Consider the following 15,022-nt stretch of genomic DNA (forward strand, 5'->3'; position numbering starts at 1 on the left):
CAGATCTGGGGAAATTATTACCACCGTTACTTAGTGCTGACAAGGCCACATGGAATATTGTGTCCAGCTTTGGCTCTCCCATTTCAAGAATGGTGTTGAGAAACTGCATCTGGTCCAGGAGACAGGTATGAAGGTGATTGGGGTCTAGTGCTGGTATTCCATGAGGAGAGGGAGCTGGGTAAACAGCAGGCTAAGGAGCAGTTACTGGTCTACAGCAACTGAAGTGGCACTAAAGGAATGACAGAAATAGACTCTTCTCAGTAGAGACAGACAATAAACAGATGGGTAGCAGACACAAGTCCTGGCTTGGGAGGTTCAGATTGGAGTTGAGGAGAACCAGTTGCACTAGAATGTTGATGTAGCCATGGAAGAGGGTCCCATAAAGGCTACAAAATCTCCATCATTGGTGGATTTCAAGACTTCTGTAGGAAAAGCCATGGCTGACCCAATATTGTGTGAGAGGTAGCCTCGTTTCAAGAGGGGTTGTCTTTCAAAATTACTTCTGCAATTCCATTATTTAAAGCATTGGTTTGTATTCATCAAAGTTTGTACATAGGTAACTTCTAGGAACCTGTTACATGATACAAGGAAGAAAAAGGACATATATAGTTTCTGTGTACTTTATAATCAGCAAGCCAGTAGTTCTCTACTTTATTACCCCAGTATTCTTTTAATGCTTGTATTTTTCTTTATGAGCCCTTATGAATCATTGTTTTGTACTGGCAATTGTTGAATGATCTTAACAAGTTGCTGCAGTACTGAAAACAGTTCACAGCAGTCCAAGTTTCAGAATCCCTTATGAAGTTATGAAGTGGTCTCTGTTTAGTGAATCAGTTAGATCTCATCTTTATTTTCAGAACTATAATTTCTTGTAGTATTCTGGAAAGGAAACCATTTTGCTTACTTTTTTTTTTTTTTTTTCCTTTAGTGTAATCTTTATATATTTTGACTATAACTCTAGTCTGATTATTATGTATCTATATCGTGTTGGAGTTTTTTTATTCATGCCAACATAACTCAAAGCTGTCTGTAATGGAAATAAACTGGAAATAAGACAACAGCAGTAAATTAAAGAAAACCAACCAATGTAAAGTCTGTGCTGCCCAGCTAAGTGTTTTCTCTCTTTGCCTTTTACCATAATATCATTTTGCATGCATATGTTTTCTTTGCTTGCCTGTTATCTCTGTGCTTCTCTCTGTCTAGCATAAAGGAACATCTCTTTTTTATATTTCATTCTGCCACTTTTTTTCAACAGTTCTTGTCATATTTTTATCTGCAGGCCCTCCATTAGTTTCCTCTAAATAATTGGTTAGGAGACAGTTGATTTTCCAAATAAATCAAAAAACTGAGAACAGACACACTGGATTTTATTCTTGTCATTTGCGAGTAAAGATTGGTTAAAAGAACTGTTTTGAAAACACAAAAATTTAAGAAGAATGTTTTAAAAGGTACCTGGAATTTATAAACTAAGGATCAATATAGACTACTTTACTGAGCAGTCATGTACTTAATTAGTGGTTTTATAGTGTGTTAGCAGTCAGAACACCTTCATATTGCTTGCTACTAGTATTAAGAACTGGTTTTTTTTCCTGAAGAATGTTCATCTCATTTCCTATATTTGTTTTTCAGCTTGCTTGGGAATTTGGAATGCCATTTTTTGAGACCAGTGCTAAAGAAAATGTGAACATTGAGCACGCATTCTCAGTCTTGACTAAGGAAATCCTGGAAAAGGTAGGCTTCTTTTCCAAGGAGAAGGAAGATGGGAGATTTTTCTTGAGAGATTGGGTAAACAAGGTTGTAACTACAGAATAGTTTAAGCAAAGCAGAGCTGATGCTGTTTTTGCATTATGGAGTTAGTATTTTGGGAGGATGCTGTGGCTGCAGGCATACAGAGGAGAGGCATGGGGGAAAGAAGAAAAACAGAAGAGGAGAGCAGGTACAATACAGTTCAGAGAGAAAGTGAAAATGCAGGAAGACTATTTTGTGGCTTTATTTCCCATATTTTCCTTTATGGGAGTGGTTAACAGCTCTTGAGTAGTTCCACTTCTGTGCCAGGAAGATTCCTATTTCCTCTAGGTTTCTGCAGAGTGTGCACACAGTGAAGATGCTGCATGATGATGGAATCACTGGAGCTTTTATGTTCAGCAATTAAATGTTTTATCCAAGATTCATACCTGTTTGTTTGGCTGATTTACACTAGTGCTTTTGAAGTTATCAGGGCCTAAATATTTGGGTTAATTCATGGTAGAATCAATATGGATACTGTCAGAGTCAGCATCTCTCTAACTTGAGTGTGTTGGCTTAAAGGTCCTTACTCCTCAAAGTTCCAATTCTTTTGTAGGACTGAATTACTGTTAATTAGCTCTGAGCATGTTTTGCATTGCATTTTATTTTTAAGGAGCAGAATATTATTTTAGACATTAATAGATGTTCTTCATGCAATGTATTATCACTGCCATTCATCACCAATATTAGTTGTACAAAACTAACCTTCCACTCCAAATACTCTTCAAGTCATAATAAAGATAAATGAGCAAAATTACTGACAAAGTCACAAGTAGTAGTGTTTTGATTAAGTAGCCATAGGGGATGGTCAGAATAATAGTTCAGGGTTGGACTGCTTCTAAATCGAGGTCCTGTCATACTACATAGTTGCACAAGTTGTAGTTGGTTATTTTGGTGGAGGAAAAAAAAGGAAAAAAATATTTTGGTTACCTTGACATGAAAGTGAAACTCAGCAACTGAACAGCCAAATATTGTTTAGAACAGGAGGATAATAGCAGACCCTTGAGTTACTGAGCTTGTTGGAAAAAAGTCTCAAGTAAAATAACTCTGATTTTATTGTAAAGGAAAAAGTTATTGTCTACTGTAAATAGAGAATATACTATTAGTATGAAATATGAAAACTACAAAACAATAGCTATGATCATAACTGCTGCAAAGACAAATATATGTGAAGTGAGCATTTCTACAGAGTGTGTTTGGATGATATCTAAGATAGTTCTCTGCACATGCAGAAATGATGTTTGGGTATTTTTCATATTAAGATTGCCTACACTTACTTTACGGTAAGTGAAACTTCAGTATTCCAACTCACCTTCATGAAAATTCATGTGGTTTGTAGCGTGGACATGGCAAAAAAATTCAGACAACGTTGAATATGCTTGGTTTTAATTAGAACTGCTTTGAACAGTTGTATGCTCTGCATGTATGTGTGTTTGGAAAATGTGCCCATAAGAATTTGTCATATTTGTCTGTAGTAATGTTTCACCTTAGCTAAAAATATTTGGAATACTGATGAGGCATCATGTACCGTTACTTTGGTGTATAATTTGCCATTTTTAGTAAAATGCATTTGTTGATTTAAACAAGAACCCCTTTAGCACAATTGGTTTTACCACTGGCCTGATAAGAGTTTGCTGGAAAAAAAATCTACTATACAGTTTCATCATGGTTTTCAGGTTCGACAAAATAATTTGCCTGTTCACAAAACTGTGAAATCTGAGTCTAGTACTTGAATTTTAACTTCCTCTAACTGATGAAATTTTGGAGAATGGAAAATGCAGTAGCAAGTGTGACTAGTAGCTGTGAAAAATGACATGATAGATGCCAGTCTGAGATAATTTCAGTCATACATCTGTTTGGTAGTGGTGAAATACGTATTTCCAGATTGTAAAAAGGAGATACAGCTTTGCACAGTGTTTTGGCCCAAGGCACCTATGCCTGGGGATATCAGGCCTCCCTGCCCTCTGCAATGGATGAGATGATGTGACTGATGAGATGCATCCTCTGCAGTGGATGAGATGATGAGACTGATGAGATGCATCCTCTGCAATGGATGAGATGATGAGACTGATGAGATGCTTCAGTGGAAGCACATCATTGCTTTCCCAGTCTCACAGAATAAAGGAATTCCCTAGGACAGTCTATTATGGCCCACTTTTGGGAGGTGCATGAAGCTTACTCAGAGTTAAGATAAATAAACAGGGTAGGCTGGCAGGCAGTAGTCCATTCTCAGATGCATTGCAGTAGACTGTATTAATCTGAGGAAATCTCAGACTTTTTGTGTACATTCTTGCTTGCCATCTACTGTGGACATGTCCTTAGTAACTTCATTTACACAAAGCACTCCTGTAGATGGGGAAGATTGATGTCTAGAGTTATAGAGCTCATACAAAAGTACTAAACTTCTTGATTCTTTCAGAATTTATAACAGGTTGTGGTTCAGTGGTGGCTTGGGGAAAAAAAACCATATTAAAATATTTAATATTAAAGACATTTAAACAACACAAAACAAAAAAGTACAAGTGTTTCAGTGTATTGTTATGATTTTGTACTGCATTTTCCCATTTCTTTTTGCAGTTTGTGTTCTGTTGGGCTTAAGGGAGAGATAAGACTTCTGTATCCCAGTGATCTGGATAACTAAAGTGCTGCTTGATCTTTCAGATACTTTTCATCTCAGCCATTCTATGCTGGGTCTTGGTCCTGCAGCTCTAATTTACATGAGCAGTCTCATTAATGTTTTTCTGAGATATTTTTTTGCTTACATTGGTAACAGCTAAGGAGTCATGCCATATTTCTGAGAACTCACAATTTTCAAACCAATCAGTTAATAATAACTGAGTGCAGTACTTGAGTTTTAACTTCCTCTGACAGACAAGTTTTTGGAGAAGTGCAATAATAACCAATTTGATTGTATTTGAAAGGCTGCAGTGGAAATAAATGTTAATGACATAGATTATTCCAGGAGTTTGCTTAGACATGTTGACAAATAACAGTATTTTATTTATTCACAAGTCTCATGAATCTCAGATATGCCTAAACCTGTTCATCAATAGATGACAGCTGTTGTTTGACAATGCTTTTGGTTGCCAGTGAACTATTTGGACTTGTGAGTCAGTCCTGAAAACAATCAAAACCAAAAAACTACCACCCAGAATGCAGTTAGCATTTCCTCTTTTGTGTTCTTTGGTTTCATGCCTGGCAAGCAGTGGTGTTCTCAAGTAGGTTTTCAAAAACATATTACAAGCCTTTGTATATGTCCTTTTGGTGTGATTGTTGGTATTTTTCTAAACTAGGATCGGGAGAGAACTCTCTTAAAAAAAAACAAAACAAAAAGAAGAATGAAGTTACCAGCTTTTTCTGAAAACTGCAATAAAACTAACCAAAACTTCTATTCTGCCTACCTCCCAAGAGTGATTGACTACTAAGACTATTTTAATCATATTAAATATATATATATCTACTGAGTAGAGAGCAGTGAAAATCCATTTAAGACCTTGCCTTGTGCTGTTGGGACTGACATTTAATGTTTAACAGCTGGATGTCATTTGAGATGAACATTCAGAAGTAACAGTCCTCAATTTTGTCCTTTCTTCATTTCTTTACACTTTCCTATGGCAACAAGATTGTTGAGATTACACTGTATTTTCTATTCCTTTGCTCTTAAAGTACCTTTGGAACTTGTTAGCTGATTTTAAAAAAAATTGACAAATCAGACTAAAAGATACTTAAGTTTCTGAGTAGTTTCCTGAAAATAAGGTGAAAAGCAGAGTACTCTGCAGAAGGAAAGTCTCCAGCATTAGTTCATAGAGTATTAGAGACCACTGCACAGAGAGACTGAAAAATGCTTCAACCAGCTACTCCAGCTGGAGCTTGCATCACAGATATCAAATGTAATTCACTTCAAGACCTAAATCCATAGGAAATCGGATTTCATTATTGCTGAGGTTCATGGAATTGTTAGTTTGTCTGAAAGATCCCTGTGTCTCCAGCAGTGCATACTCAGTGTTTCTTTATTATCCTTAGTCATGCATGGAGCCCCAGGCTTTATTTGCCCTTTACTTATCTTGTACTGACCACAGAATAATAATTCCTTCGAGAGGGTTTTCATAATGCTTATTCTGCTGTACTTTAGATCCCTTTTAGATTTTTATCTTCTTAACTTTCTTAGTAACATTAGGTATATTCAGCATTGCACATGTGGGAACAGAGGTACAGAGATTAAAGCAAAGAGGATAAATGGTACCAACTCAGTGCTGGTGCAATGTAAGGCAAAATTTAACTATGCTATCTTATTTAATTTTTAAAAAGTCTGTTCTGGACATTGAATGCGCCATATATTTTTCTGGAAACAGTAGCATATAATTAGGTCATATAAATCAAAACTTAATCACATCATCTGTGTATGGGGGATGAGACTCAGCATGCAATCTTAGCCAGCTAAAATTTGCATGACTGGTCTGGAATCATCTCTATTCAATGGAAAGAGATGAGTCTTTAGGATAAAATTGTGGTTTTGAGGTGCCTTTCTCCCTCCATTGATTAAGGAGGCCTCCATATCTCAGTCTATATGGTTTCTTATGATTCAAATTAAATAAATTAAATTCCGAGAGAAAAAAAAGAAAGTTACAGACTTGACTTCTGGCATTTGCTTCTGCAGGATATTGACTTTGAAGATGTATTGCTCTCTTAAATAGAGTTTTTATGATGCAACTATATTAAACATCGCCTAGATGATCTGTAGGGTTGAGGAACCTCAAAGAAGATCCACACCTGTCTTCCCAAGTTTGTGAATAACTAACTCAGTACAGCATTGTTACATTCTACATGGTAGTGACAGGAGAAGGAAATAGAGCCCCACGCTTTGCCAGTGCTTTAGATGTTTCAGACGTGGTGGAATAGCAGGCTTTGGGAGAAGACCTTCATCAACATTCCTTGAGGAATGTAGTCTGCAGCAGTTAGATCCTCCTCTCCTGCTCCTCTACCTGTTCCCACTGTGATTGCTTTCCCTGCTAATATATCTCTAGCCCGTGCTTAATACTCAGTGTCCAGCCCATTGTGATTGTGAGACTACTGTCTTGCATTTTGAACAGATAATTTGAATTCCAGATTACAGGGGAAATACATAAAAAGTATCTGGACTATTAATAACCGAGTTCTCTCTAATGGCAAGTCAGACACTGAAGTCACATGGGACTACATTTCATGAAGTTCTCTGCCAGTCTTTGTCAACTATCACTGTTAAATATAAACAAAATTATTGCAGTAATTAAGTAGGATCATTTTTTAATAAGAGTAAAAATCCTCAAAATTTAAAAAAGTTATAAATAATAGTAACCTCAGTTCCAGTCTCTTCTATTTGTTTCTCCAAAGCTTCTAATTTTTCAGCAAGCACTCCAGGTCTGACTTTGACTGGGAACATGATATAGATAAAGCAAAATCCTATCACTCTTTCAAGCCTACAGTGAGCCCTACCTTCCAAATAACTTAACCAGTATCAAAATACCAAAAACTTGTGCTAGAGGAGGGGGATCCTTCATTAACCCAAGTAGGTTTTTAGCAAGGAATGCACAGCTGAGCTTAATGAAAATTTATATATTTACTCTATTAGAAACTTTTCAAAGAGGTTATTGGAGCTTTTTCATTACATTTTCCTTCGTATTCCACTCTAGCTTTCTTGCCTTGATTAAAAAAAAAAAAAAAAAAAATGTAACTAAGCCATCTCATCACAATTACAGTATGCCAGTGATACAAATTCTGCTTAGAAGTGGGCAGGAGAGCCAGAAGGGGAGATTTAAGCAGGAAGTTGAAAGTGGCTTGCAGAGATGCCTGCCAGTTAGGTGAGACATGTCTGCTGTGCTATTTAACAGGAAAAACTAGTATTTAATAGCAGGAAGTTTCAACATCTTACTGAAATCACTGCAGGGTAAAGAGGCATCTGTGTCTGTGGCGGTATTTTCAAAACCTCACTTTGCCCAAGATACAGAAGTGGAGTCTCCAGCTTCTTGGTACCATTTTGGTTGCTCTCACTTTTTCACAGTTTTTTGCTGTTTGTTGGCTGATTTATGGGGCAGTGAGTTACAAGCAGCTGAGTTGAAATGTGAGCTGGAAGTGTTAATGTTCATGGAGCCCTGGAGGAGGAATGCTGCCCGCCTTGTTCTCGCAGGTGGGAGAGATTTGCATACCTCCCTACTGCAATTTAGGGAGGGGGGGTGCCCCACCTCTCCCAAGGCTTGGCTGAGGCTGAGCACTACGTGGGATTGCCCAAATCTGATCGTTGCTTCAGCACTTTATGCAGGAGTTGTAGTATCTCTTTAGATCACGAATGTCCACTTTTTAATTGTGTGTGCAGCACATTTGCTTAAACGGATCCCAGACCCTTATTTGCTTCACAAAGACCCTATATGGAGCAGTTTTACAAACTGAAGTGATTAATAGTCCTCAGCTTTTAAATGAATTTTTAAATGGCTGTTCTTTATTTGTAGAGTGGTGGTTCTTGTCTGTCTGTCCTTGCTAGTTTGTAGATGAACTAACAAATAATGATTTTAGAGATTATAAGAACTCTTGCATTATCAAATACATTTCATCATTCTTAATCACTCAGCAGTACTGAGGATTCTTGTTAGGGGTATATGAAGAGCTTCTTTACCATCCAAAAGTAATATTGAGTAGTAAAATGCTAAGGATGCAGATAAGTATCCTAAGTGTTTAAGGAAATGTACGTTTTTTTCCCTTTGACTGGAAGCATGAAGTTTGGTCTTGAAGTATAATCTGCAACATCTTCAGATTACCTGTTTCCTCTAAGTAAGTGAAACTTGAATTCTGAAACTGTTCAAACAGGGATTTTTTCAGGGCTCTTTTACTACCTAAACTGATTGTTTTCTTCAGAAGAATCATGGGTGAAACAAAGCCTATTTAGTTGATGTTCACAACAATCAATGCTCAGTGTTATTTCTTGGTCTCAATTGAGTGAAATTAAATTTCTTACTGTAGCATTATCTTCCAAAGCTTTTATTTTCCCTTCAGAATCTTATCTATAAACCAGAGTGGTATCTTGTTTCTTGAGATGACAAGGTTATGTTTGTGTAATTTTGATTCTGCCTTGCTCCTTTTTTTAAAAAGGTCTTCATACTTTTAATTTACTGTCTGTGCTTGCAGACTACCAAATACTGTCTCTGTCTAGCAGAAACCATAATAGCTAATGCCTGTACCTCCCACAACTGTGTAAAAAGTTAAAACTAATCAGAAGCTATAAAGACGCATGTTGGTATTTGTGGGAATTATCAAGGATAATAAAAATGCTGTCTTTTGGTCCTTCCCACTCAAAAAATAAATAAAAAAAAAACAAAACAACAAAAAACCCAAACCAAACAAACAAACCCAAGTAAAAGTGCACCTGCTGTTTTTCTTTATTATGTATAAAATTAATTATGACAAGAAATTTCTAAAATCAGTAAGCAACAGTCTTTGGATATTCTAGTCAGATGGTATTTGCTAATAATTTTACTCATGACAGCTTCAGCATCCATCCTGGGATTTAGACACTACAATACATTTCCTGCCCTCTGCTCCTTCCTCTATCCATCACTTTTGATCCCTTCCCATATGTTTCATGTTCTCTCCCAAGCACCATGCACTGTGGAAGCCTCCCTAGGTCCCTGCAGCCTCAGGGAGGAATGAGCTCAGCCACTCTCTTTGTGGCTCTGGCATAGGGCAGCCAGCATCCTGGAAGAGCTGGAATTATGGCTACAGAAGGAAAAAGGAAACAAATTCCATGCATCTTCTCCAGAATTTTAAGAAGTGATGAATATTCTCAGACAAAGAGGCAGAAGGCTTATTTGTAGCACAGGGGAGACTTTATATTTTGCCCTCATTCTGATGCAGCTGAGTAATTTTAGGTGAATCTTTCTGGATGTAGTCAATGATCAACTACCCTGTGAATTTTTATGTGTAAGTTTTCAATTTGGAATCATTATTAGTATTGTATTACATGATGCCTTTTTTCCCTTCTTCCTTTCTTTTTTTCCTGTGCTTTGGATTTCATTCATTCCAGTTTAGATAGCTGTTTTCTCTGGAAGCTTCTCTCTATTGTCAAACATGGTTGTTTATGGCTGTTATTGATTATTGTTCGGGTTGAGAGAGGAATGTGGTGAATCCACTGGTTGCTTTTATTTCTCTGAGCTTGGTTGGTAGACCTGCCAAGACACGGGCAGCAGAGTGGCAGGTAGAGAAGTTGGGGCTTTCATTTTCTTGGGCATGGGACAATATTCTCTGTGTCTTTGTGCCTGCCCTAGTTCAGGGTTCAGTGTTCATAGTTTCAGAGAACAAGATTGCGACATGTTCTGCATTGCACAACTGACTTTGATCGTTTCTCTGGTCAACATTAATTATCTAGTTGAGTTCATTGCTGAAAGGAAGAGTCCTGGTTTTGATGATTTTCATTTTTGTTACAATCTGCTTTTACAATCAGTAAATAAATGTTTTACAAGGGTGGAGTGCTATTTTGATAGTTTATTATGATAAAGACTGAACTGTTTCCATTTGAGAGCATTCCTGGTTATTAAATAGAGGCAAGAAAACAAAATTTTAGTCAATTTCACAAAACAAGTTAACTTCCTGTATTATAGTTAATAGCCTGTACCTGTTCCTTTCAACTGGACTTTTCCAGCCCATGCTCAATACTTCAAAGATAAGGGTACTTAATTGAAAATTAGCTAAAATCGGTGTAGTCAACAGAAGAACCTGTACTTATATAACAGTTCACGTGAGTAAAGATTTTCAGGATTGGCATGTATGGTTTGTAGTGACTCCTCAAAAGACACTTTCTATCACCTTCAGATTTAGGATACATGTTTGAGGCAGCTAAAGAATGTAAAGATGCCAAATAGGACTTTCATAGGCATCAGTTTCAATCTTAATTTATTAGAAAACTTCAATCATTTAATTAAATATTCAAGGGATAAACATATCCAATGACTGCACCAAATATTTTACATTAAAGTGTATGAAAAAGCAAACTTGTCAACCGTTGTGTTCTAGTTATCTTAATGAAGTGTTTGCTTTTGTTTGTTTTTCAGAAATCCGGTGTATTACATGACTTAGACGTTGTGTCTCTAAATGAAACTAAGAAGAGAACCTGCTGTGCATTCTAAAATACTGTTTCTTATTCAGTTTTCAGGAAATATCAAGTGTTACAAAGGGACATATAAGATTTTAAAAGTGAGCCTGCAATGCAAAAATACAGTGTTTAAGCATCCTTTGTATTACACAGACATTGTCACCAAATGTTTTTATATGTTTATATTATATTTTCATATTTTTAATGTGAAGATAAAACAGTTATCTGATTTAGGAATTATTAGGTGCTTCACAGGGTGACCGTGCTTGAATGTAAATGTTTGCAGAAATGAAGTCTAGGTGTACTAATTTTCTGTTATTAAAAAACACCCTTCACTTTTTTTGTGTGTTATTTATACCGGTTTTGTAATACAGTGAACATTGACATCATCACATAAGCAACCTTCTGATATATGAAATCATATAACATCTCTTTAAGTACCTGATACTTACTGTAATCCCTTAAGACAAGTCTCAGAGGACTTTTGGCTTGGTTTCTTTTATACCCATTTCAGACACATACATGCTAGTTCAATACTCTTGAATAGGGACTCTGCAAAGGTGGTGTCTGAGAGAAAGGGACAAACCCATACTAAGACTGCTGTCATAGAATGTTTTGGGTTGGAAGAGAGCTTGAAGGTCATCTAGTTCCAACCTCCCTAATATGGGCAGGGACATTTTCCAGTAGAGTGTATCTTCCTGAGAATTCTGAACCATCCACCCTTCCCTTCCCTTCCCTTCCCTTCCCTTCCCTTCCCTTCCCTTCCCTTCCCTTCCCTTCCCTTCCCTTCCCTTCCCTTCCCTTCCCTTCCCTTCCCTTCCCTTCCCTTCCCTTCCCTTCCCTTCCCTTCCCTTCCCTTCCCTTCCCTTCCCTTCCCTTCCCTTCCCTTCCCTTCCCTTCCCTTCCCTTCCCTTCCCTTCCGCATTTCAGTTGCTCCAGTCTGCCAGGATCCCTCTGAATTGTAATGCTGTACTCCAACATAGTTGGAGCCTCTTCCTATAAATACAGTCTCCAAATATAAGTGTACTCTGTTCAGTCATCAATTATATTGATGAAGGTCCTGGATAGTTCCGGTCCAAGATGGATCTAAGTGAAACCCTATTCAGTGTATCCTTTCAGCTTTGGAGTATTAATTATTTCCAAATAATTTTGTATTTATATTGCCTAAACTGTTCATTTGGAGTTTTTTTGTTAAGAGCATATTATAAGAAACTCTTATGATCCTCAGTCTTTCTCTGCCATCCACAAAGCCTGTTAAAACCTTTTGAGTTAGTAGGAATTTTACTTGATCAATTTGTATGTTATATCAGTTTGGTATTTCCTTCTCTTCTTTGAGAGAGATGCAATCCCTTTTGGGTTTTCTGGAACCTCATTCTGTTGATTTTTGGAAATCATCAGTTTGAACCATAAGGGAGCTTCACCAGGTCCAGTCTGTCCAAAAATTTTTAACTTGTCAATGTATTTTCCAGTTTATTTGTTCCTTTTTCTGGCCTTAGATGGTGGTGGTAGAGTGAAATCACATTTGCCTTCTAAAATTGAAGGCTGAGGTTGAAAGTATCAGCATCACCAGTGATGATTAAATAGAGTTACCCCTCTGTGGAATAAGAGACCAATTTTTTCCTTAGTATTCTTACTATGAATCTTATCAACAGGCTTGCTATCTTTAAAATCCAATTTTCTAACTTTCTGGGAGCTTATCTTCCAGGTTTTGTCCATACATAGTCTATATATTTATTAATAATTTAGTAATTTGACCTACTTTCTATTTTATTTCAGGTCACTGAAGATCTCATTATTCATCCAACTTAATCTTTATCTCACTTCCTTCCCCACCTCTGTATAGATCAAATTCTGCAGTTTTGCCTTTCAGCAGTAGTTCTGTGATGAATTTCCAGCTGTCCTGAACTCACAGTCCACCTACTGGTTCTCCATGTAATTCACCCTTCTTTTTATAACAATGGAAATAGATTTTAAAGGGTCAGATTAATTTGTAATTTTGATTTCTTCTCTTTATAGCTAATGAGAATTTCAAGTAAGGAATTTCTTCTATGCAGTTTTCCTTTGTGCAGAGATTCCTGCTATGTGTGCTTAGGTATGATCCAGTCCCACCTGAGGGAGATGCAGAGATTCATGTTCCCATGGCAGTTTTTGTAGGATGGTAACTCCTGCTAGCTGATGCTTCACCTAACATTCCATGAGCACCATGAGTGCTCTCCTTTTCACATCTCCTGGAGCAAAACAACTGCCTTTTTCCAAACATACTCATTGTAGATGACAGGAGTGTGCCAGTAGGGAATAAACACCAGTCTCACTAGAAAGGGCCAAATAAGGTTCAGGTTGGACATCAGGAAAATTTTCTTCATGGAAAGGGTTGTTAAGCATTGTCAACTGTTGGAACAGGCTGCCCAGGGAGGGGGTAAATAACACCATCCCTGGAAGTGTTCCAAGAAATAACTGGATGTGGCATTTAGTGCTGTGGTTTAGTTGACAAGGTGGTGTTTGGTCAAAGGTTGTACTCAATGATATTGATGGTCTGTTCCAACTTAAATTATTTTGTAATTTAGAGATTCAGGGAAAGAAATTTAGGATCTGATTCTGAAATTATCACTTCATCTTCTGTTATATCCCGCTGGATTTGTAAATATTAGGAAAATCGTGCCTTTGATATAAAAAAAATCATATGGAAACAAGGAGTGCAAATTATTGGGGCTTTTTAAAAAGAAATACCAAATATTATGGTTTCTCATGAAACTTACTGTATAAAGCTCAGTTTTATTTGATGCATGGACACAACACCATAAAGCATGTTACCAGATTCATACTGAGTTTGTTGTAAACAGTTCCTTTTCAGATGTTAGCACATATCTGAACTGAAAATGATCTGAAATGCTTTTAGAATAATGCTATTGGCAATGGAATATATACATACTACAGACTCTACAGACTACTGCAGAAATGTGTTATGAAATCAATATGAAAGTCAATTCAAAATGCATTTAAGAATAATTTCAGGAATTATTCTGAGTCCTTTTGCCACTGCTTATGGTCTTATGGCAAGAATTTTCTGTTGATTCATAAAGACTGTCCCTGAACACCACCTGAAAGGCACATAGACAAAAACTAAGACACTGTGAAACTAAGGCCCTGGCCCTAGGGTGGATTTACTCTTCAGGTCTGGTGGCTTCATTAGCATTTTACATCAGTAGGAGACTGGTAAGCCATCACACTAAGGCATTGCTAGACATCAGGAAAATTATCTCTAAAGTGTTAATTATACACAAGGTGCAGTTAAAACAAGAAATTTCTGTTATGTGCTGGTGATTTGAATGCCATTTATGTACTATTAGAATATATTCCAAGAAGGTGGAGCTGGAGTACAGTTAGGACACATAACAAAGTGACTCGAAGAGCAAGAGCAAGACATTTAAATAGTAGTGAGAATTATGAACTTTCTGCCTGGAGACAACTGAATGAAATTTAGATATTATCTAGAAGTTAGATTTTTTTTTTTAAATGCACATTGTGCCAGTAAAATGGTTAAAAATGGTCTGGGTTTTCAGTGGCTGGAGAGAACACAAACGCAGTCATAGGAAGGCAGATTTAAAGGCCATAGGACATCTAGTACGGAAGAATGAAAAAATCTCTCAAGAAAAATCAACAGTAACTATTTTCGTGTGAGAGATGCTTTTCTTCCCAGACGGCAGAAGTGCATGATGTCTGAGACAAATACTGTGAGATGGTATCTCTCCTGGAATTAATGGTACCCAAGATAGTGTTTAAGAACAATTCCTGACAGACTAGTGCTTCAAGTCCTGGTGAATCTCAGTCTGATCTGATCTGCTTCGCTTTACATACTGCACCTGGAAACCTCATCAAGCCTGAATGAGCTAAACCCATGTGTTCCATATTTCAACAATAATGCTCTTAGCAACAGTGCTCAAGTTCACTGATGACACAAAGCTGTGAGGAGTGGCTGATACCTGCTGGGAAGCAGCTCTGTGGAGAAGGACCTGAGGGTCCTGGTGGACAACGAGCTGTCCATGAGCCAGCAGGGAGCCATGGTGGCCAGGAAGGCCAGTGGTATCCTGGGTACATTAGGAACAGCATTGTCAGCTGATCCAG

The 15,022-nt window shown here is 37.3% G+C and overlaps 1 protein-coding gene across 2 annotated transcripts in view; it reads left to right on the top strand.

Moving 5' to 3' along the window:
• LOC110468134 (ras-related protein Rab-10) overlaps positions 1 to 11,239 on the top strand; it is a 32,868-nt gene extending 21,629 nt beyond the window's left edge. For both annotated transcript variants that reach the window (XM_021525739.3, XM_021525738.3), the window contains 2 exons: positions 1,630 to 1,731; positions 10,860 to 11,239. In XM_021525739.3, coding sequence (XP_021381414.1) covers positions 1,630 to 1,731; positions 10,860 to 10,934 — 177 coding nt within the window. In that variant the 3' untranslated portion in view covers positions 10,935 to 11,239. The remainder of the gene's footprint in view (positions 1 to 1,629; positions 1,732 to 10,859) is intronic.
• The last annotated feature ends 3,783 nt before the right edge of the window (positions 11,240 to 15,022 follow it).

This window comes from Lonchura striata, chromosome 1, assembly GCF_046129695.1.
Source record: "Lonchura striata isolate bLonStr1 chromosome 1, bLonStr1.mat, whole genome shotgun sequence".
Lineage (NCBI taxonomy): Eukaryota > Metazoa > Chordata > Aves > Passeriformes > Estrildidae > Lonchura > Lonchura striata.